General features: G+C 44.3%; 1 protein-coding gene across 3 annotated transcripts in view; it reads left to right on the top strand.

Annotated features, from left to right (window-relative positions):
- CACNB4 (calcium voltage-gated channel auxiliary subunit beta 4) overlaps window positions 1-23,016 on the top strand; it is a 55,958-nt gene that overhangs the window by 16,296 nt on the left and 16,646 nt on the right. For all 3 annotated transcript variants that reach the window (XM_026038148.1, XM_026038149.1, XM_026038150.1), the window contains exons 2-8: window positions 14,507-14,626; window positions 15,391-15,513; window positions 17,911-18,041; window positions 20,112-20,188; window positions 20,560-20,579; window positions 20,701-20,781; window positions 22,816-22,874. In XM_026038148.1, coding sequence (XP_025893933.1) covers window positions 14,507-14,626; window positions 15,391-15,513; window positions 17,911-18,041; window positions 20,112-20,188; window positions 20,560-20,579; window positions 20,701-20,781; window positions 22,816-22,874 — 611 coding nt within the window. The remainder of the gene's footprint in view (window positions 1-14,506; window positions 14,627-15,390; window positions 15,514-17,910; window positions 18,042-20,111; window positions 20,189-20,559; window positions 20,580-20,700; window positions 20,782-22,815; window positions 22,875-23,016) is intronic.

Here is a 23,016-nt window from a genome sequence, read left to right as displayed (position 1 = left end):
GGCTGCAATGCAAACAGCAGGAGGAACTTTGACCCAATGTATTCCCTGAGGAAGAGTGAGCAGCAAGGAGGAAGCAATTGTGTACAAATCCATGTTATTTTTTTTTTATTCCCCTCAAAACTTAATTAAAACTCTGTCTTAACTTTTGCCCCTTAATGCACGTTCCTCTCTCCCCAGGCAAGCCTGGAGGGCTAGCGTGCACCCTGCAACAGAGCCATCTCAGCAGTGTAGGGGGAGCTTTGGACGAGATGTTTGCTCAGTGGGATGCTACTAAGAACTGGGTTTAAGAAATACAAGGCATGAGTAAGTGCTGACGTAATTAGGTATATTCATCAGTTGTTAAGGGCCTAGGGGGAGTAATTACTAATCTTTGCATTAGTACTGATATAAGCTATGCCCGAGTTCATCCTCCTCAAATCTCTGCTGTTGTAGGATCTAAATATGGATATTATATACCTGTATATTTAGATCAAAATCATGTTGTCCTAACTTAGAAATGTTTTCCCATAACAGCTGTGGTGTAAATTGAAGGCTGCCTGCCCAGGCAGGGCATTTTGTACCTGGGAACGAAGCCCCGTGTGATTCCTGCCGCTGCTTTCGCTGCAGGTTGGGCTGGCAGCTGCTGGGTTTACATCTCTCACCTCATTCTTTACTCTTTTTGAGTAGTGATTTAAATGCAAGGAGTAGCTCTGCATTTGACTTCCGTGAGATGCTTATCCATCTGATGGAGATGGGCTTTGTTTAAATTCAACATGTGTAAGGAAACATGCAGTCATTTTGATAAGATGATGCAAACCTGAAAAGCCCCTGCTCGCCATAGTGAGCTGATTTACTGCAAGTTCTTGTCAAGATTTTGAACCCCACATGCTGGAAGGTAGTTGTTCTTTCTGAATAATTCCTCATCTCCCTGAATCAAGCTGTGCTCTGTACCCAGCTGGGAACCAGTGGGTTTGATCTTCCTGTGCTTGGTAGGAGCTGCTGCCTCCCTGCTGCTTTCTGCTGGCCACAGCAGAGCAAAGGCCTGGGTTTCACAAGTGTGTAGGAAGGGCGGCAGTTACTGCCTGATGGATTCATTTGATTTTTTTTGTCAAAGCACCTGTTTCCAAGTGCACACTTGAAATCTTAAAAACAAATAGTATTCTTTTCCATCTCTCTACTTCATGAGGTTTCTTCTCTTGGATTTAAGTTGCCTTCTGGTGTTCTTAATATTCCAATCCTTCGCCTCTTTTTTTTCAGAATGTTTTTAGACCTTTTACCAGGCTTGCATCCTATACTTTCCATACCTTTTGGTTGTATTTCAGGGCAGATTTGTGAGGTATTTGCAGGATGCAGGAGAGCGCTGATGTTCTTCCTTGCAGATGTACACCTACAACACTCAAAATAGGGGCAAAAGCTTTGCCCTAAAGCAAGACTTTCCAATCTTGTCCAGTCACTGATAGATTCCATTCCTATCAAGGATTTTTTTTCTTGTTTCAGCAAAGAACATTATCCAAGTGTTTCAAGTTCTCCTGCCTGCTCTTTCTGCGGGTCACTGTTGGTCTGTGTGGAGCAGTGATCGAGAAGGAGCTTTTTGCACAGAACGAGATCTTCAGTGCCTTTTCCTGGTATTGTTTTTGCCACTTTGAGAGGTTGTAGGTATGACAGTGATTCCTTAAGAAAATTTTTCTCTGTTGGAATGCTTCCTGGATGCTAGTAATAAGGAAAATTAAATGTATCTTACCATTTTTACCAAACTGGTTAATTAAGGACCCCTTTTAATACTAGTGGCAGTTACTAAAAATTGTTCTTGAATTTGGAGTTTCTAAGCTCTCTTAAGTAACAGCCAAATACTGTAGCACTGTAAAAAGTAGAAATAGTTTGTCATAAGCCCATGGTAATCATAAGAGTTTCAGCAAATGTGTTCAGCCCAAGATACAAGCCAGAAAAAGTCATCATGTCTGGAGCTGGTATTAGACTGCATCATTTTGATGGGATTTTGGTTGTTTCTTCTTCCTGGGTTTGCATTTCTACCTGGATAGGTCAGTACCTTCCCATGTATCCAGTAATGAACGTAGCGATCTGTTAGCCGGTGGCATCCCAGGATATTCTAGACCTTTAAGAATTGCTTGTTGTTGCTTCCAATTTATCCCCAATAAATTGGCTCTGTTCAGCCGATATTCTCTATTGTCTGAGAATGCAGGAAAGCAACAAGCACCTTCCAAGATGCTGGTGCGATTTGAATGTGAGCTGCTGCTCAAATCAGAGCAGATGGAGCACACTCAGCACACATTAGCTCTCATTTTTCTATTGCTTACGATAGCAACTGAAAAAGCTTCATGATTTGGGATACCTGCTCTCCGTAGTTACTCAGCAGAGCTTGCAGAGCTGTCCCCTCAATAGGTATGAGTGGGCTGTAATTGGGTTTTCTGAATTTTTATCCCTTTACTCTGAAGTCCCAACTCAGTATTAAAGTATGTTTGACTCTCAGCATGTACAGTTTTTAGCATGTAAGTATTGGGGGAAAGGAGGGACTATGCACAGAATGTATGGTACTTGAGAAATAAGGGCTTTTTCTAAGGTATTTCTAGCAATATGTAGTGGTTTGTTGGAAATTCTGCAGTTGTGCCTGAACTTGGAATTTGATCTGTTCTGCAAGAGAAGAGTAAGTGCAGATCACAGCAGCTAAAAGAACATTCCCAGGAAAAAGAAAATGAAAATGTGAAAATAAAGCAAAGGAGGGAGGAAAGGAAATGCTCAGTTCGTAAGCTTCATTTCTAAGTTTTTAAAGCTATTTCTAAGCCTCTGACTTCGGAAGCTTGTGGAAGGAAGCAGACAGCTAATTAGAAACACTGTAGTTCAATGAGCTTAACCTTAGTCCAGGCCCTGTCTGTTGCTTGTAGTTTTCCTGTAATTGCCTTGAAGATGCAAAAATCCCAAAGAGGTGGGTAAAGGCACCACAGAAAGGTGGGTGAGCCATTGCTACATGAATGTAATTTGTCACTGTAGAGAGCAGCAGTCCACTTGTAACACATGAAATTTGGCTGCCCAACAGTGTTTTAGGGGAGAAGGATTGCAAAGCATGAGCTAGTTAGAACCTGACTTCTCTAAATCAGGGGCCTGGAACAGAGATGACATGCTAGCAATGGTACAAAATTGCAGATACTGTTTGTGATCCTGTCTCCACAAGGAGAGAGTTGTGTACGGAAAGTGTCTTACAGAAAAATGGGTGAGTTTCAAAGCCAGCGAGTCATCTGTTTGGGCACTGTTGATGAGTGTTTGGTCTTATTAAATCAGCTTTCTGTCACGTTGTGAGGAAGTTCAGCATGTTCTAAACCTCTTCTGTTAAAAAAAAAAAAATATTCTGGGTTATTTTAGTTGTATAAAACCTGATGGTGTGGGAAGTGGTGACACAGCACCAGCAGAAAATTGGGACACTGAAATCTTACAAGTCCTTAAAAAGGTAAATGTTCTTTCATTTAACTGTTAAAGTTAGGAGAAACATGCACTGAAAACAGGCAGGTGGCTCCAGTCCTTATGCCACTGAGGTCTGGAAGAACATTACCTCTTCTCTGAAATGAGTAATGTTTTGAACAAATCCTGCTTGGGGGCCTGGAGTCATTTTTGCCTTGTTGCCAGCCAAGAAGAGAGGAACTTTTCTGGAAAGCCAAGAAAAGCCATTTCAAGGCAGTGAAGCAGAGAGCCGCGAGCCGCCTCCTTGCCCATCTCGCACTTCCCAGGAATGCTGAGGGAGCCTGAGGACGTGGAGCAGGGCAACTCTCATGCCTCTCAGCCGCCCGCCTGCAGCTCTGCTCCCCACAGCCCCGTTGCGGGAGCTGCGACGGGAAAGAGCAACAAGCGGCTTCACCCGCCACGTCCTGCCCCGTCAGCTCCCCGCTTGCCAAACGGGGGCCCTTGGGCACGGGCTGCACGTGGCAGCAGCCTGGGGTGCAGCGGGCACTGCACAGAATGGGTGTAGAGCCTTCTCTGGGAGGGGGAGCTATAGGCAGAGCTGTCTCACCTGTCTAATGCTGGTAAATGACGGCTGTTCTTATTTCACTGTATTGGATGTGACTAGCGTTGGGAAATCCACAGCTTTCCAAGAACTCTCTGAAGTTGTGGAGCAAGGTGCATCGTCAGAAATAGGAGAGAATGGGAACTGACGTGAGGTAGATCTCCCGGTTACTTTGGTTCTTAGCTCTCCCCTCCACATTTAATGCACCCAACCTTTTCAATGCTAATTTTGTTAGCCTGGATGTCCGAGATATTGAACTGTGGCAGATAGGGCGTTGAGTAAAATTCCCAGCCTAATTTGGTTCCATTTCAGCAAATCCTCTCACTGTTATGGATGGATTTGTAGGATGAGTCCCCTATGACTTGCATTGGAAAATTGATATTCTTTCTTACACGGTTTGCCTGTGTTTCCATGGATGCGGAGGTTACTTTGTAATCCTCTTGGCTAAGTCAGTAATGATTTATTAAGTGATCTTAGGGGCTTTGGCTTTATTCTGTACCATCTCCCTGCATTTTCACATTTAGTTTGTGCAAACTGTGACCTATTCTTAGACTCCTATACTGTATTTCTGTTCTTTAGTGAAAAAAATTTGGAAAATTATTTTCCAAAGTGCCAGTATTTTTCCTGACAGTCTATGCTTGGTGCAGAGGACAGCGTAAACAGCAGCTTCTGGTCCGTCACCACTGTCTCCACCTGCACATCGCCTTCTCAGGAGTGGTCAGGGTCTGTCCAACCTAGGAAATGTGGCGGCAAAGGTAGAAAAGAAATCTGGCTCTTGCCGTGTGCAGTTACTGATTCTGCTCCACACCGAGTGTTGCACAGACTCGCTTGCAGGGAACAAAAATAAAGGCAATCTGGACCCTTTTTTCCCTTGTGCACTTAAACAGTGGCCTTAGATGAAGGCCCTAGACGGAAATCCCAGACTCTCAGCTTGGTTTGTGCCACTAGCTGAGTGAAGGCTGTCCTCAACACAACAATGGTGGAGAGTTTATTCACATTTAAAACTCAAGCAGGTCTGTGGTTTGAGGGGCTGTGGGAGCTTGTTCTTGCCTTCTGCATAGAGCAAATTCCTTCCAATAGCAAGTAGGTGAGTAGAGGGCTGGGAGCTTCAAGGAAGAAAGGATAAAATTGCAGCTTTTGCAGCAAATTAGTTATTGACCTTTGAACTATGAGAGAATGGTCAGCCTAGGGGGAAGAGGAATCCCTGGGGAATTGTCTGTGAGAGTGAAGCCTGGCTTGTAAATGTAAGATGCCATTTGTGGCTCTGCTTCGCTTTGCATATCAGTATTTCTGAAAGTTTCAAGCTGGGCTAATAGCCTAATGGTCTGACGGGAAATACTGGGTATAAGTGCCCCGTAAGCCTGTTACTCTCTTTAGATTTTATTTTCAATCTGGCTACTTGGCAAACGTGAGGGGGCTGCGCACCATAATCAACGCTGATCATAACAGCAGTGATGGTTTAAAAATACCCGCTTGTTTGTGAGCAAGTGAGGAGGCTCCTGCCCGGTTACTGCAGGTGTCCCGCAGCGCTGGGCATCGCTCCTGTGTGCCAGGTGCTGGTGTTGCTGCCTTTGCAGTTAGATACCGGGTGCTTGAACCAGATTTCGTACTGCACTGCTAATACTAAGCAGACTTGGCCTGAGTATCTTTAAAGCGGTGGCTAGCGTGGTTGGCTTTAGTAAAAAGTTATCCTGGAGCAAGCATGGACTTGGGGAGGAATAACCCTGGACACCAGTACAGATTAGGGGTGGACCTGCTGGAGAGCAGTCCCGCAGAGAGGGACCTGGGTGTCATGGTGGACGACAAGTTGACCATGAGGCAGCAGTGTGCCCTGGTGGCCAAGAAGGCCAATGGGATCCTGGGGTGCATTAAGAAAAGCGTCTCCAGCAGGTCAAGGGAGGTGATCATCCCCCTCTACTCAGCCCTGGTGAGGCCACATCTGGAGTACTGCGTCCAGTTCTGGGCTCCCCAGTACAAGAGGGATGTGGAGCTGCTGGAGAGAGTCCAGCGCAGGGCTACGAGGATGATCAGAGGCCTGGAACATCTGCCCTATGAGCAAAGGCTGAGAGAGCTGGGTCTGTTCAGCCTGGAGAAGAGGAGGCTGAGGGGGGACCTGATCAGTGTGTATAAATACCTCAAGGGAGGCAGTGAGGAGGAGGGGGGCGGCCTCTTTTCAGTGGTGGACAGTGATAGGACTAGAGGAAATGGCTTCAAACTGAAGCATTGGAAGTTCCACAGGAACTTAAGGAAGCATTTCTTCACTGTGAGGGTGACAAAGCACTGGAACAGGCTGCCCAGAGAGGTTGTGGAGTCTCCTTCTTTGGAGATCTTTAAAACCCGCTTGGATGCAGCCCTGTGCCACGTGCTCTAGGTGACCCTGCGTGAGCAGGGGGGTTGGACTCGATGACCTCTGAGGTCCCTTCCAACCTTGGGCATTCTATGATTCTATGATTCTATGGAGCAGTGTGTGAGCAGGCAGACACATGTGTGCACCGGGGTCCTGTGAAAGGGAAAGCAAGTGAGGTGGAACAGGAGGCAATGGCAAGGATGAGAGCTGATGCTATTCCAGATCTGTTTAGATTGAATGTCCTGGAAGTTGTATGAGGGAACTAAATACAGATGTGGTTTGAAGAGAGGTGGTCCCCTCATGTCAGCTGTCTGGCATCACATCCAAGGAAGGTCTCTGTGTGCCCCTGTTGATGCTTAGGTCCTCATGTGGCAGCAAGCAGGAGTTCAGGCCTCGTCTGTACACAAACGGGCCTCACAAGAACGGATTGAGACATTCTGTGGATTCCCCCATTTCCCATTAATGACAGCTCGACGGTGGCAGCGCTGTCCGCGCTGCTGCGGCAGGGGCACCAGCTCATGCCCCTTGTGCTGCCTGGCGCAGCTTATGTCCCCGCTGGGCCCTGTGTCAGCGAGCAGAAGGAGGGCCTCTCTGCTCACCTGGGAGACCCGCGCGCGTAGGGGAGCTGCCATGGAACGGGCTCCTGGCTGCAGCCTCAGGGCTGTGTGTGCGAAACGCAGCGGCGGCCACCTCTGGGAAACACGGACGCTTGTGCAGCTGGCAGCGTGGTTCGAGCAGGTTTCCTTTGGGGACAATATTTGTCTCCTTTTTCTGAAGACTGACAGAGCCTTCTTGGGCAGGGGACGGGCCTGGCGCACGTTTGCCGCGGGCTCCCGCTCCAGGCGTGTGGTGCCTCCTGAGCCGCTCGCTTTTATCGCAGATGTCAGCAAACCCGGGCGAAGCGGCTCCCCCAGAGCCCTGGTGAGATCACTCTGCACTCCAAGAGCCGAAGGAATTAGAAGACATGAAGCAGCATCTTTAAACTGTTGAGATTTAGTTTGGGGGTTGCTTTTATAATTGAAAAAGCAGCTTTCTTCTCTCCTGGGTCTTCTGAATACATCCCATGAAAAAAATGGACCAGCTGTAAAGATTGCATTAAAATCTACACTAGAGGTGTTCAGCTGTCGTTCCATCTTGTGTCTGGCTGTAAGGAATAGGGATAAAATACAGATCATGATGTGGCCAGGAGTTGCTCTTCTACAGTTTGAATGAAAATAAAAAAGAAGGATTTGGAAGGTCTGGATCAAAATTTGTGCTTCAGATACATGTTTAGGGAAAAAAAAAAAGAACACGCTGAGCTTTTCGGTGACTGCATAGCTCTGACCATGAGCTTTCTCTTTGCCTAAACACTGCAGAAAGAGCCCTGAAGTGGGCTCCTGTGCAGAATGGTTGTAAATTAGCCCCCTTTCCCGACACCCCTCGCTCCCTGTCCCCAGAGTTCAACTGAGGGAGGGATAGAAAAAGAGTAAGCAGATTTTCATGCTTTCAGCCAAGTCTTTCTGCAGGTGCTTACAGGGAAATTGGAAAATTCTTTTGGCATGGAAATTGCGAGAGGAACTGGAACACGTGCCGTGCTGAGTCTGTGCTTGGCGGCTTTGCTGAACAGCAACTCCAAACGGTAACGAGAGCTAAAAACTCCTCCCGTAGAATGGGCCGGGCAGCATTAGCTCCAGCGTCACTGACCTTTTCGGGCTGTTAGGGTGTTTGACACAGTTTGGCTTGCGTTGTGCGCGTGCACATGTGCACCCAGTGTGGTTGTTATCACCAGGGAGGACATACTGGAGTAATTTTTATTACTAACATGAATGTGCAAACGCATCTTTACAGCCAAGGGAGTGCAAACACTGCTGGACTAACTAGCAAAAACTTTTGTCCAGCTTTATATTTGAAGCCATCAGTTTATGATGTCTTTTCTGTTGCTAAGAAAATCTAAGTCTAGTTTTGACCAGCATTTGAGATGCTGGCATGTCTGAGATAAAGATCATTAGTTTATAGTTACTCAGAATGATTATAAATTAATTCTGTCAAAATGTGAAAGAAGTTAGAATAACCAACATATGAAATGATTACTTACTTGAGTTTCCTTTTTAGTCTACATAGCTCTTTAACCTGTAACTTTTCTGTGTGCAACAGTAGTGAAAATATATACCCACAATGCCTATGACACAAAATCTTGTGCATTTACATGTTCATACAAATCATCACTGCAAAAATGCAATATTTCGGCAGTAAATGTATATATTCATAATACTTTTTTTTAAAACCAAATTTTTTAGATGAAAAGCCAGGCTGTGCTGAACTGAAGGCTGCTTGAGCAAAAGGATGTGGCTGTGAAAGAAATCGTGAAAAGAAATGTTAGAACAAATGCTCTATTTCCTAATAAGTAGTATTCACAAAGAAAAAAACCACGTACTAACTACCTAGTAATTTCCAGATTGCTGAGACACCTAATGAATTGTCTTAAATAAGATTAGCAAACGCACAGAAGGAGCTAATTACTGAGCATTTAATTCTGAAACCCAAGCTCGGTTGTGCAGCTGCTGTGCGTGTTGGCTTGGCTGGGAGCTGCCCTTTTCCTGCCTGTGCTGTCAGGGGCAGGTTCACGTTGCCCCTTAGGCTTGTGCTCATGAAGAGGTGCCTCTGCAGTGCTCCCCGCAGCTCTGCTGTGCTTGATTATGGAGCATTATGGTGGTTCTGGCAGGTTTTGTCATTCTAGAGAATATCAGAAACAAATGGGAGCTGCTTCCCCTATATAATCTGTGGTTCATTCTGCAAAACACTAAGGCATAGGAATAATCCCTCTGGATCAGCGCGAAGGGTTGTGGGGTGCAGAGCATGCGAGTCGGTGCTTTTGTGCCAAGGGAACAAGAGTAAAGGAGACCAAGGCCTTTTCCAGTCCGCCCGTGCTGCTCCGGCCCCGCTCCAGCTTGGGGATTTGTGCAGGAGTCTCTGCCGGTTGCTCGGGGAGGACTCTGCAGTGCTTCCCTGGGACAGCCTGGTAGCACGGAGGGAGATTTCTCCTGGCCCTGGGTGGAAGCTATTTCATGCCCAGTGCATCAGTACCTGCTGGTTTGTGTTTGCCTCCTGGTTACATCACCTGCCCAACAGTTAAATTTAGCTGCCTGTCCTGAGTGCTGAAGCCAGGTGAGCGAGCGATGCCAACAGCAGTGACCACTCTGTTGTTTAAAATGTTTCACATAAGTTCCAGTTTCTGCTTTCAGCTAGAAACACATTAGAACTTATATTCTGTGATACCCATCATTATGTGATACTCGAATCATTATTTATTGTGTGAGTTAAGCCTTCATTTTCAGGCAACGTGCTCCTGATGGGCAAAACAAAGACTCCAGAACAGTTCTCTTAAGTATGAGAAAACAACAAAAAACATGCAAATCTATTGCAGTGTTTCCTTGGTTGTCCCTGTTGCATATCGGTCTTGGGGCTCGTACCGAGCAGGAGACGCCACACGGTGTTTCTTCTGTCTCTGTGAAGCACTTTTGATGCTCCAAAGCACTGACATTCCTACAAAAGGAGGCCTCATTTCTTCTTCCTTGCCCTTGGATCTTGTGTGATTTCTTTCATGTCTCCATTGGCCTGTCGTAGCCAGTTAGATTCTTCTCCACTCCTTTTTGTTCATCAGGTGTCTGCGTTTTCCCTTTTGAAGGTGTCTCTTGATTTTTCTTTTGAAACCAAACGATGCTCCTTTTCCATGAGCTCATGGACTGTTGTGGACGTGCTACCAACCTGAGTATCACAATATTCCTTTTTGATTATTTTTAAAAACAAATGAGAAGGGATATTGTTAAGGATACTCAATAACTTTTTATTCTAAAACACAGATATACCATTTTTCATTTGGAAATACTTCATTTTCTCAATTATCCAACTTTTGCTCGGCTTGCTCAGGTCAAAAAGGGTGAATGTTCCTGGCTGAGGAATTCCAGGCAAGCAGAAGGAGCTGCTGTGTCACATTTGCTTGCACTCTGCAGACAGGAAATACAGGGCAGAGCAGAACTATTTTTTAATGTGTGAATACAGTAAAGAGCTAATAATTTTTGGTTACAGAGAATGCAGTGTTGTAAAGGTATTTGTAAAAATGACTTGAGCCCTCTGATCGCTAGCTGCAGTCGGTGTCCGTTCTTGCTTAGCAGAATAGGGGTGTGCAGGGAAACAAGGGGCACTTTGTGCCCTGACCGGGGGCAGCACTTTAAGCTCGGGGCTATTTACACATTTCCTGCAGTGTCACTGTGGCCTCCCCTTCTGGCGGTGATTTTCGGTGCGCTGCGTAACTGCTGCGTTCGGCATCGAGGTGGCACCTGTATGGTCTTTGGGACCTTCGCTTTGCCTTGCGGGAGACAAAACTGCCTTGGGAAACCCAAAGTTTGTGGAGAAGGCTGAAAAGCTAAAGCAGGGACTTGGAGGAAGGACAGGAGAGCAGCAGCAGGGGTGAGGATACAGTGGGACTAGAGTGATTTCCATACCCCTTCACCCCAAAGAAATGTCCCTTGCTGTTGCCGACTCCAGTGTTTCTCAGACCCCAGCAAACCGTTCACTAATGGGCTGCCTTGAGGGGGCTGCCCTTCCGCGTTTCGGAGCACTCGGATTTCCGAGCTGCGCTGCCTGTTATTGTGGAGACGCATTCAGGCCCTGAGCTGGCAGTTATATGTTTGTACGAGCACAGACACTGGGGCATCCCTCTTCAGGGGCACGTGTGCGTTATTAAGCAGGGCGAGTGCTGTGTGCTCAGTGTCTGTGTATTCCCGGGTGGAGAGATGTGCTCCAAATGCCCCTGGCTGTCGTGTCCGCGGGAGTGGGATGCCGCCAGTCGGGCACTGCTGCCCCGTTGTCCTGCTTAATGCACCAGACAGAAGCTTTCTCTCTGGTCAGGGCTAGGCTTGGGAAGTGCTTTCTGTCTTATGATAGACTTAAATGCAGCCCCTTAAATCTTTTCAAAAGAGCTGGCACATCATCTGCTTTATTGGAGCTTCTAATGGATTTGAACCTTAATCACGCAAGCTGCATGACAGGTTGTGGCCGCACAGAGAGCAATCCAGACCTGTATATCTATGGCAGCTGGAAAAGGTTTTATGTGCAACCTCACTGAAATCTTTATTTTTTTTTCTTCTCAAACCATCACAGCTGGAGGCCGGTATTTTATTCTGCCTTTCCTGTAGCAAGCGGGACTGGCCTGGCCACTGCGAGCACCTGCTTGGGACACGGAGCTCCGCGTCCCTGCCGCCTCCTGGGAGCACCTCGGACATCGGCACAGGCCTCTTGCCTCTGCTTTAGCTGAAACACGTTTTTCCCTACCACTGTTGCAATTGCCTGCAACGTCAGGGTTTTTATCAATGCTGCTCTTTACTAACTGATGAAAGGAAGGAGTTGAATAGTTTCTTGAGTTCATATAAGTACACTGAAAGAAATTTCATTTGAAATAAATTGAGTATTTAATAAATTGGTAAAGGTCTTCAAAGATGAGTTCATAGCAATGCAAGGTGAAATGGCTGATACAAGCTGGCATATAAAAATAAAGAAAGTAGAGGAGTTTTTGAGACGAAGTTATGGTGAACAGAAAAATCTCTTATTCCTACTCTTCTCACTTGCTCACAGACTGCTATCATAGTTCACTTTTTGTGTTATGGTCAGGCAGTCAGATATGTTTTTCCAGCTATGCAAAGTGCATGGATATATCTTAATATTTAGTATGATCACATCTATTGCAATTCCTACAAATAAGGGCTGTCAGCCCAGAACTGAGTTGTACTTGCTGCTATACAGGCTTCAGTATTGAGACTGACTTGTTTGAGATAAACATCTCAGTGTTCCCATCTTCAATCAGAAATTTTAAACTAAAGCGATAAAAAATATAAGAAGTGGTGCTTTTTCTTGTGCAGGGATCAGAAAATTACCTTACAGAGTGCCCGCTATGCTGCTCGGCCAGCACGTGGGCAGTGTTTGGGCTCTCCTTTCAGCCAAGGCAGTCGCTGCTCGGTGCGACGTGCAGGCGAAGGGCTCATGCAGGCTGGGATTGACTCGTATTATATCATATTGAGGAGCAGCCTGGGCGGCCTTGCAGAATCACCTCCTGTGGCTGAGACTGCCTTGCAGCCCCAAACAGGTCAGTGTTCAAACAGGCACCCCTGCAAGCCAGGGCTCTGCTGCCAGCAGCGGGGTCTGCTTCTGTGAAGCTGCCTTACGGAGCTGCCATCAGATCCAGAGGATTTGAAAATGTGCATATGTGTATAGGAGCTTGTGCACTTGGGGTTTTTGCTCTGTTTCATCCTGTACTCATGATCTCCACAGCCAGCCTCCACGTGTGGCGTTGGCATCTGTCCGCGGTGTGATGGGCTCTGCATTTTGTTCTCAGACGCCTTCCAGGACATACAAAACTAAGAGGAAAAGCATGTGGTGGGAGAGCACATGGGTGATGAGCAGTGTCTGCTCCTTCAGATGCCAGCAGAGCCGCTCGGCTCCAGGCTTCCAGCACCAGGTTATGGTTTGCTCCTCTTGCACCATATCCTGGGAGAAGCCCCTGCGCACAGCTGTATATTGCATGTGTTTCGTAGCCTGCTTTTTAATTTATTATTTGGAGACTGTGCTTCCTTGTTTCCTGATTACTTTTTGCTGCAATTGAACTGTTGTTGTCCATAAAGTAATAAAAGTGATGATCAGCAGCTCCATTTTTCTTTTTCAAAGTGCTTAAAGGTGCTGTAACTGCTTGCTTAGCACTTGCTCTGTCTTTGTAGCCCCCAGTCGCTTCTTTTATCCCCTCCAACTGCTTGAACCAGTGGACTGGAGGACAAACTGTAATCTTAGGACTAGAATATTTAACCTTAGGACTAGAATATTTGACCATATAAGTAAAAATCTCCCTTTTCTGAACTTCTTTTCTGGTCTGCTTTTGCCTGTTAACATCAGGGCACTGAGTTTGGGTGCTCCCCACCTTTGGTGAGGGAAGAAGTGCTGCTGTTGCGTCTCTGCTAGCGCCTCATTTTGTAGCTGACAGTTAAGTATTGCACTAGAGTGGGGAAGAAAGGCCAGGCAGGCTCGGAGCCCCGTGAGGAGGTGTCCGGGGTGCTGCGGCAGCGGGGCCTGGCGGGACCCCGCGCTGCCCTGGCCGCCCTGTTCCTCCCTCGTCCTTTTGGCACTGTGTTCTGGCCTCACGCTCACACTACCAGCTTCCCCTCATTCTATTGCGAGACGTATGATTGTTTAATTCTCTCTTTTTCTATCCATCTGCTTAAATCTCTAATGGTGGAATAATCTTGGCGCTCGTTCCTCTGAAGGAAGCTGCTAGCCTGCTCTATTGAGGCAGAGTGCTGCTGAGAGAAAGCTCAGAAGGAAGGCAAACAAAAGGCCTATGTTGTATTATTTTGATCATGTCATTTCTAATCCAGTCTTGCCGTACAGGAGTTGGCCATGCCATGCAATAATATTCTGGCTCTCCACTGGAACTCATTTGAGAGCGGCCATGCAGGACAGTGGCATCAGGTGCTCTGTGAGAGGAGAGGAGGCACCGCAAAACTCGGGTGCTGCTGATGGCCTGTGAGGGGCCCGAACAAGGCATCACACCATGACAATATCTAATTTCCTCTCTGATAACCTGCTTTATTTGCCTTCTGCTTGTACGTGCTGTTATCATTTCACCTCCTCGTGTGGTTTTTGTGTTGCCCTATTGAGTAGCTTTTAGCAGCGTGGCTTGGGCTGCTGTGTTTGCAGCTGGCAGGGAGGTACTTGCACAACTGCACTCCATTTACCAGGAGGGCCCATTCGGGGCAAGCTGTGTAATACCCTGAGTGAATGTGATGTGCCCTGGCCTTTGACAAAGAGATGATCTTGGATCTAAGGTTGTCAGCCGGGATTTAAATACTGTAAGAGATTGCTGTGCGGTGCCTGCAGCTGGGCTTTGTATGCCCGTGCCTGTAAGGAAATGAAGGGATTCTTTGAAAGCAGAGAGAGACCTTTTTTCCTTACAATTTTGGCTTTGACTAAATGGATCTAATCTGAAAAGTCAGATCATTTCTCTGCTAAATTCTGCAGAATTTTCTGCTAGACACAGACTTGATGAAATTAGGAAACGGATATTTTGAAGATATTCAGTGACTGTGACAGGGGTGAACATTCTCTTTGCTATATTGTGGTTTATAGTGCTGTGAATTTGTTTTCAGGGCTCAGCAGATTCGTACACAAGCAGGCCCTCGGATTCTGATGTCTCTTTGGAAGAAGACAGGGAAGCAATCCGCCAAGAGAGAGAACAGCAAGCCGCTATACAGCTTGAGAGAGCAAAGGTGTGTGCTGCTTTTCCACTGCAACAATGAACAATTTACGTAGCATTTAGCACTTGCATGGTGTTAAAATTTACTTCTGGTTTATAATGAAATAGTTTGGGAATCAGGTGAAATTTTCTGCAAGCAAATCTTTGAGGGTAGTGGAAATACTCCCAGGGACAAGACACTGTCTAAAACAAATTCTGTTAACTGAAGCTCTGATGAAACTAGTAGGATCGCATTATATAAATGAGAGCAGAACTGTTCCCTTGCATGGGATAGGGAGTGAAAAAGAACACGTTTCTACTACATTAGTATCACTAGACTGGTGTGAACATGGATTCCCTCAAGGTGCTTGCTCTGTGAACGGGCAGTGAAGGGGCTGGGTGGTGTTTGCAGCACTGCTGTGTGCTGAAGGGATGTTTCATCTGTGCTGCTGCTCATCCATCTGCTCAAGTGAAAGGTGGACCCTTTGGTGCTTTGCTTTTGTTTCAGCAGGATGTCTGGGCTGCCTCAGCCCCCTGAGGAATTGGGCTGCACGTTTTCCAGTTTTGTTCCCGTAGCGTCAGACGTAGCGATACCGGTCCTTTAGTTTAGACCATCTAAAAGCTGAAGCTTTTAGAAGCTCTGCTGCTTCTATGAAGTTGTTACAACTCAGTTGGCATGTTTGGCAAGTGGCCTCTCCTAGATTTTGAGTAACTTAATACAACAAATTATTTCTTCCTTCAGAAAAATAAAATACTTCACTTTTCTACCATGTTTGTGATGTCTGTTTTTATTTATAGTCCAAACCAGTAGCATTTGCTGTTAAGACTAATGTAAGTTACTGCGGAGCCCTGGATGAAGATGTTCCTGTCCCAAGCACTGCTATCTCTTTTGATGCCAAGGATTTTCTACATATTAAGGAGGTAAAAACAGGAAGTAGATTTTCCCTTTTCCCTTGCCAGGAGCTACAATTTGAGCAGTCAAATCTGAGGAATACCAGATAAAGAAGAGCTGAGTGGAGGCAGCGGAGCAGAGCACATCTGCCTGATTAGTAATGCTGTGGTGTCACGTCATCCTTGTTAGAGTGCCAGCACCCTGGGCCTTTTATCTCGTGTTATTGAATATTACCATTTCTTGGTGGATTTTTGTGGAGGAGAATTCCATCTTGATAGATTTTAAATCCCATTCACCATGGTAGATGCAGATTTTTTCATTAAATCATGTTGTGATGGATCCGAAACTAGGCAGGAGGAAGGGATTGACCAGAATGTGCCGTAACACCAGTTTACACCATGTCTTCGTAAAGCACCACGTAGCCCTGTAAGAGAGAAAAAAATGAGGCTGAGAATAACACCATAAGGAAAGAAAATATTGAAGAGGCCCTAGGACAAAAAAGATACAAAATTAAGGAAAAGGAATAAATGAGCGCTGAGCATGGGGCTAGGAGTTGATAGAGAAATACGTGTTTTATTGCATGTTGAGCATATTTACTTCAACTGTAATTGAAGAAAATTATAATGTCTAAAGTGAGCTCTCCAAATTTGCATAATCCTCTGTTGTTTTCCAGGTTTATATATAGACTTGCAGCTTGCAAAATAACATTTTTCAACTCTGCATTCTATATGTAGATTTTCAAGTGTTCAATACGAATTTGTTTTTTTCTTTGACCATTTTTACACTGTTCTTCAAAGCACTGGAAGAAATCACTTGCCTCTTTATCACTAGAGGCAGAGACTGGTGGTAGAGCAGGAGCTTTTGATTTACGTGCTTTCTCCCCCAAAAGGATGTAGGAGAGACAGTTGATTCCCTCATTACGTTTGCTTTTTTTTTTCCTAGAAACAGGTGAAAGTTTAATATTTTTCCTGTTTGTGGGAAGTGGTGCTGGCACCCCTGCTGAGGAAGCGGAGCACTGTGGAACTGGAAGCTGTCTTTAGCTGCGTGTAGGCTTGGTTTTCTCCTCCCTTAGTTCCCTACGAACATTCCCTGTTCTTCCCAGCACCACAGCTTGGTCGCGCTCGTCGTAGCCCTCCTTCTAAACCCCCTTCCCATACTGGTCCTTTGCTGGCCCTCACGTGGGCACTTCCATTTCTTGTGCCATCTCCGACTTGCCGGCGTTACTCCTCTGTGCTAAGGGCTTCCCTCTTAACACTGAGACTTTCAGTTGCATGAGGCTCTGGCTCCAGCTCCGTGTGTTTTCAGGAATGGCTCCCCGGGCTGGAGTTTCTGTGGGCACGGAAGAGGCTTTGCAGTTTTTGAGTGATCCATCAGCCTTCTGTGGACTAGAGCAAATTCCCAATTCTAGAATAGCACTAAACTAGGTGGAAGTAAGGTCACCCCAGGGGCAAAATGAAGCATCGGCAGTATCTGATGAGTTTCTGTATTCAGAGTGTGTCCTGTACATCTCATGTGTCTCCTGCAAGGCTATACATCAGGCACTCCCTGAAAAGATGAAGTGGCAACAATTACTGACAAAGCCCTAGAAATCAGAGGCATGGCAACCAGCAGGAGTGAACTGTGGTCCTCCCACACGCTGGATGCAAAGAATGATGTAGGGGAGGTGATGACCCGATGGAAACATTCCCGCTCCTCTTACTGCATCTCTCTCGTTTTGTTGTGCAGATAGTCTCAGCATAACCCTGATTCTGGGCTCAGGTACAGAAGTGTAAATCAGATGTCCGTGACTTCCTAATAGAAGGAGGGTTTGTGTTCAAGCCCTTCATTTAGAAACAAAATTTAACTGGTAATTCTGGTGTGACTCAGTTTTTACACTTGTTTAAATTCACTGATTTCAGTTGTTTACAAGAGCAGAGTGCTAGATCCTGTAAAGTGATGAAGCACGTGAAGCATTTAAAGAGTGTGAACGTACTGCTTAGTATGTTACAAAAGCAATATTTTAAATATTAAGCTCTCTGCATTGACATTATGTGGATCAGGATTATAATAACATGAAAGATATATTAAAAAGCCAACACTCATAGACTAAAAACGTAGCATCCAAGTAGTTCAGCTGCTTCTGGGCAGTAACATAAGAAATAGACTGTGTGTAGAGGGGTGGCACAACCCTCCATTTAGTGCTAGCGTCATGTTAAGCAGTTGGTCAGGCCCATCAAACTGTTTTCTGGTTGTAAAGGAGGCATCAACCTTTCTAATACTGGCTGACACCTTTTAACTTTGTTTAACACAAATTGATGGCTTCTCAGCCTTCAGTGAGAGTCTGATTTCATGAACTAGCGTGGAGTTAAAGATTGTACCTAATGAAATCAGGGAGCTTAGGACATGGAATGTTTTGAGCTGAAGCCAGTAACCTCTCTGTGTTCCAGAAATACAATAACGACTGGTGGATAGGAAGGCTGGTTAAAGAGGGCTGCGAGATCGGCTTTATTCCGAGCCCACTTAGACTGGAGAATATCCGCATTCAGCAGGAGCAGAAGAGAGGACGTTTCCATGGAGGGTAAGAATGCTGTAACCTTTTAAAGTAATTTAAAATCATTTCTGACACTGGTCAATAATTTCAAAGGTCACTTGCTTCTTTTTTATTGCATTGTATTTGGATGAGTGTTTGATTTGGGATTCCAAACGAAAAAACATATTTGCAGAGCACAGACACACAAATGGCTATGAGTAACAAGAAAAAAATGTCTGTTGGCTTTAGGAAAGATGAATTACACAGTGTAAGTAGTAACAACAGAAGTTCCTGACAGTCTTGAGAGTTTAAGTCCTTACAGGGTTTAGCCATGTTGATGCTCAAAATCTGCTAGTGCTTTCTCTGATTCGTGTGTTCTTAAGGTTGCGGGGTTTTTTTCCATTTTGGCTAAAACCAAACCTTTTGGATTTCATAGAGGCAAGCTTAGTGATTCTGCTTGTCTTACTCTTCATCTCCTAACTTGTCTTTTTTTTGTACCCCGTCGCTAGAGGTGGAAATTGCAAGTCCCTTGATAAATATAACCTCAGGCATAGGTCTAGAGTGCAAAACAGAGTTTCTCCTAATTTCAGTTTGGATTTTGAAGTCTCTCTTTCATAGGCCGAGCACACACAATGCATTTTACTACTGGCATATTATCCCTGCTAGTTGAAAACAGAATTTAAATGTTTTGCCCTACTGGCTAGCAGGAAGAGGAGCATAATTTAGCCTGTCTAGTACTGCCAGGGAATTGGCATACTAATATACCTAATCAAGGTCAGGAATCGTTATAAGGATAAACCATCTGGGGAAGTATTCTTAGAATGATTGAACGCTGCTTTATCTAAATTGCTTTTACAGTTTTTGAAATGGCTTCAGAGGAAATCAGTGTATCCCACTGTATGGAAAGAGGGCCATCTCGTTCAAAGATGTGCACTAGAGGGGATTTATGGTACTGTTTCAGATATGGCATGTTAGGAGACAGTTCTCTGCTTGTGTGAACCTCTGCTGTATCAACATCCTGGCTAGATTTTATAATTGCGCATCTCACCTGTGGAGTATATTGGGAATAAAATTAAGTATGAAGGAGAGGAGAGGAATAATGTAATAGACAAATATATTAAGATTTTCTGTAATTTATACTAATAGTCCTGCATCTGTATGATAGCACTGAAAGCAATTCATAAGTCATGAATAGGATTTTTTGTTACATAAAACCATTTAGGATCTGTATCTTAAGAATTCTTTGAAGGCTTTGAGTAGCTGTAGTAATCAGGCTGTCCGTGATCACAAAGAATTCCAGCTTTCTCTGACAAAAACAGTGAACATTTTCTGTTAACGGGGGTTTCCTGAGTCTTGGTATTTGGAAACTACTGTTAGTTATTTGCAATATCATGTGTGTTACAGTTGTGTCTGTACGTTTGTGAACGATCTGGATGAGGGCACTGATTCATCCAAACGTTTTTCCTTCTTTGGTTTCCCACACAAGCCGGTCGCTGCTCCAGGCCGCCCAAGCAGTTCTGTTTGGGTGCGAGGCACAAGACGAGGAGGGAAGGGAATGGGCTGGATGAGTGGGGAAGGGAATGGGCTGGATGAGTGGCCAGAGGACAGTGGTGGAGGAAGGAAAAAGGAGCTATTTACACTGATATTGCTACACAGGAAGAATTATTTAGAACAATAGTTAATATCCCAAACCTCCAAAGGGACCTAGTCACATATGCTGCTAGGACCCCATATGTCACTGGCATTATGCGTGGGTGGCCTTGTGCAGAGCTGGATTGTGTCCTGTGTGTGATGAGTTTAGCAGATGTCTGTGACTGGAAATGACACCTTTTCCAGCCTGTGAGCAGGTGGCCGGAAATCTTTGCTTAGTCTGTAGCAGAACCTGCTCTCCCTTCACAGCCTTCATTTGCAGCTCTTGTAGACGTGCAGGTCTATCTAGTCCCCAGTGCCTTGGGTTCCATCCATCCCTGCGTGGTGCCCCTCATCTCTCACCTCAGGAGAGCCTCCTCGTAACCAGATGGGGGTGAAGACCCCCACCTTTACTCTTTTAATGCCTGGTGGGTGAGTGGCTGATGCCTGATACCTCACAAGTTAACGGGGCTCTTTCTGATGCCATAGGAAATCAAGTGGGAATTCGTCTTCGAGCCTCGGAGAAATGGTTTCTGGCACATTTCGAGCCACACCCACTTCTACTGGTAAGGCAGGATGTTATTTAAGGAAATTCTTGCTATTTCTAAGCACTTTATTTTAAAAGTTGTGTGTGAAAAATGTGGGCTTTCCCCCCTTTGCAGACATATTAAAATATTCCACTGAAAAGTGCTTGTGTCGGGGGGTGGAGGAAAAAGACATTGATTTTTCAGTGCGTAGTAACTACTAAGGGATTGGGGAAAAAAATGGAGAAAAGTGGCAGCTTCACCCAAAATCAAGTAAGTGACTGATTAAAATAGAGTTGGTCAGAAGGGAGAGGCAGTGAGAGAAGTCGACAGTTCATAACCAAAAGATTTTTTGCAAGAATAATTTTTATTATGTACATTATATGTAACCAAATTCTCATTTGATCTTTTAGCAAAGCAGAAACAAAAAGTGGTAAGTATTTTTGTTTTCATTTTAATTATTTCTTTTTATTAATTGTAGTACATAGTTTCTAGGATTTTCATCTCAAGTTGGAAGAAAAAATAATGGGATCTAATAGAATGTTTTCTTCTAGACAGAACATGTTCCCCCATATGATGTAGTACCATCAATGAGGCCTGTTGTTTTAGTGGGTCCGTCACTGAAAGGATATGAGGTATGTATTCCAAGTATTTGCAATTAATTAACATATTTTATCCATGGTTAGTCATACTCTGTTTAATTTGTGGTATTGATTTATAGCAGTTTTAATTGATTTGAGCTAATGTAATAATCAGAATATTATATACAAGGCCTAGGAGCATAGCTAGGAGCACAGCAGAACAGAATCAGCCCCTTGTTTGTGATGCCCAAGCTGAACAGTAGGTAACACCAGGACTCTCTCTGCAGTTGCAATTCTTGTAACACGATGGGCTTCTGTGATTTTCAGTCCTGGGCATTTGGTCCTGGTTAAATCAGTAAGAAAAGAGAATCGAGGTCCATTACAGGGGGGAAAAAAAAAGAAAAAAGCTACAAGAGTCAAATTAACTAGACTCCCATATATAAATACAGTGGTAGTTAAACTAGCCCATGCATTGAATGTTTAAAAGCTCATTGTTCTCTCATTATATCATTTATGAAAGTTTTACATCTCCCTATAAAACTTGGTATATCAAGTACCTAGACAGTTCCAGGATAGTCACTTTTATTCCCCAGTATCAATATTTTGGAACTGCTTGTTATCACTTCAGCATTTTTTCTTGTCTTTTTTCTAAATAGTATTACTATATCAGAATGTACAGACAAGGAAGCCTTCAGTCCAAAGATCATTTAATACTTGCTAAACATGAACTTAGGCTTTATGCAGGACATTTTGGTGAATACCTGCATTTAACCACCTATTAAGTGCTTTGCTGAATTAGAATCTAAAATAACATTAAAACTAAATTAACATAAAATCAAAGACACAGTTCATTTAGTTTAATTAATTTTATCTGTGCTTTATAGGATATAGTTAAATGTGTTGGAATGGTTTTTAAGGTAATGAGTCCTAGGAAGATTGCAGAATGGTACTATTATTAGAGTAATGCGGTGTTCTTGCATCAGATTTTTTGTCAAGAGTGATTAAATGTGTAGTTTAGCAAAGCAGGAATTGCAAATTTCATTTTCTACTATCTGCCTTTTATGGTGATGTGTCTCGAAAGAAGCAAATTCCATCCATTGATTTTCATAGTGCTGCACCGTGGATTAAGTTACCCTAGGGATTTTCAAATTTGGGGGAAAAGGGGCTCTTTGTTAATACATGCCCTACATGTATATGTCTACAAATACCCCCTGCATAAGAAAACACACTAAATATGCCATTTTGGACATACAGTAGTGCATAAAGTACCCTTTTAAATGGTAATGGATTTGGTATATTAATTTTAATTTTAAATAGTGATCTGTGTAGCAGAGACCTGATCTTGCTTTGCAACATACATGGGAAATTTCTTTTGTCTTTTTTTTTTTCTGACTAAATTCTGTAAGAAGCACTTTAAAAAAAATGCACAGGAGAAATAAGCTGCCAGAAGCCTCTGGGCTTTGACTGAGTTCCTGTCTAGACTGGTGGATAATAGATGTCACCCTGAGTTGTACCAAAAGGGACAAAGAGTTCACTCAGGAAAGTAGATTACAGCTCTTGGTGCCAAGCATCTCTCAGGTGTTTCCCCTTGTATAGGAATAAAAACATCCTTTTTTCTTTGCTTGTGGGCCTCACTGAGATTATTTCTGCTGTTGTTAGAACAATATCAAACAAGATGGATTTTGTATCTGAAGTTCTAAGCCAGTTCTAATAATGTAACTGGAGGGGAAAAACAAATGATCTCCTCTACCTGAATATTCCCCTAAATTTCTGGCATGTACTCAAGCTGATGGATATGATGCTGTGATGGAAAATTATGAGGAGTGTTCTAATATCTCAGTGCAAATGAAGAAGAGTATCAGGAGTGACAACCCTCACATCCTCTGTTCAGCATTTTAGAGAATGAGTCAGAAAATTTGCAAGTATTTATTAAAAAGCATGCTGCTAAGATCATGGAAACTGAATGACTGCTGCCTATAGAAGGTATTGCTTGTTGGCAGAATCCTTATCTTTTACCTCTTTTCTTACTTTTGGCTTCTTTTTCTTCCTGTCAATTCTTCCTGTTCAATCTCCCTCACCTCTGCAAAGGTGACAGACATGATGCAGAAAGCTCTCTTTGACTTCCTGAAGCACAGGTTTGATGGGAGGTGAGAACTACTGTCCTTTTCATGCCTTTTCCCCCATGTATTAATAACATTTTTTAGAATTCTTTAACGCAAGAAGATTGATGCATGCTTAAAACTGATTCATCAGCTTTGTATCAACACTGAAATGCAGCCAATTCTGGGG

Source organism: Nothoprocta perdicaria, unplaced genomic scaffold (genome assembly GCF_003342845.1).
Source record: "Nothoprocta perdicaria isolate Ctin4 unplaced genomic scaffold, notPer1 scaffold_203, whole genome shotgun sequence".
In the NCBI taxonomy this organism is placed as follows: domain Eukaryota; kingdom Metazoa; phylum Chordata; class Aves; order Tinamiformes; family Tinamidae; genus Nothoprocta; species Nothoprocta perdicaria.
The sequence above is the reverse complement of the archived record's forward strand: the minus strand, read 5'-3'. Positions and strand labels throughout refer to the sequence as shown.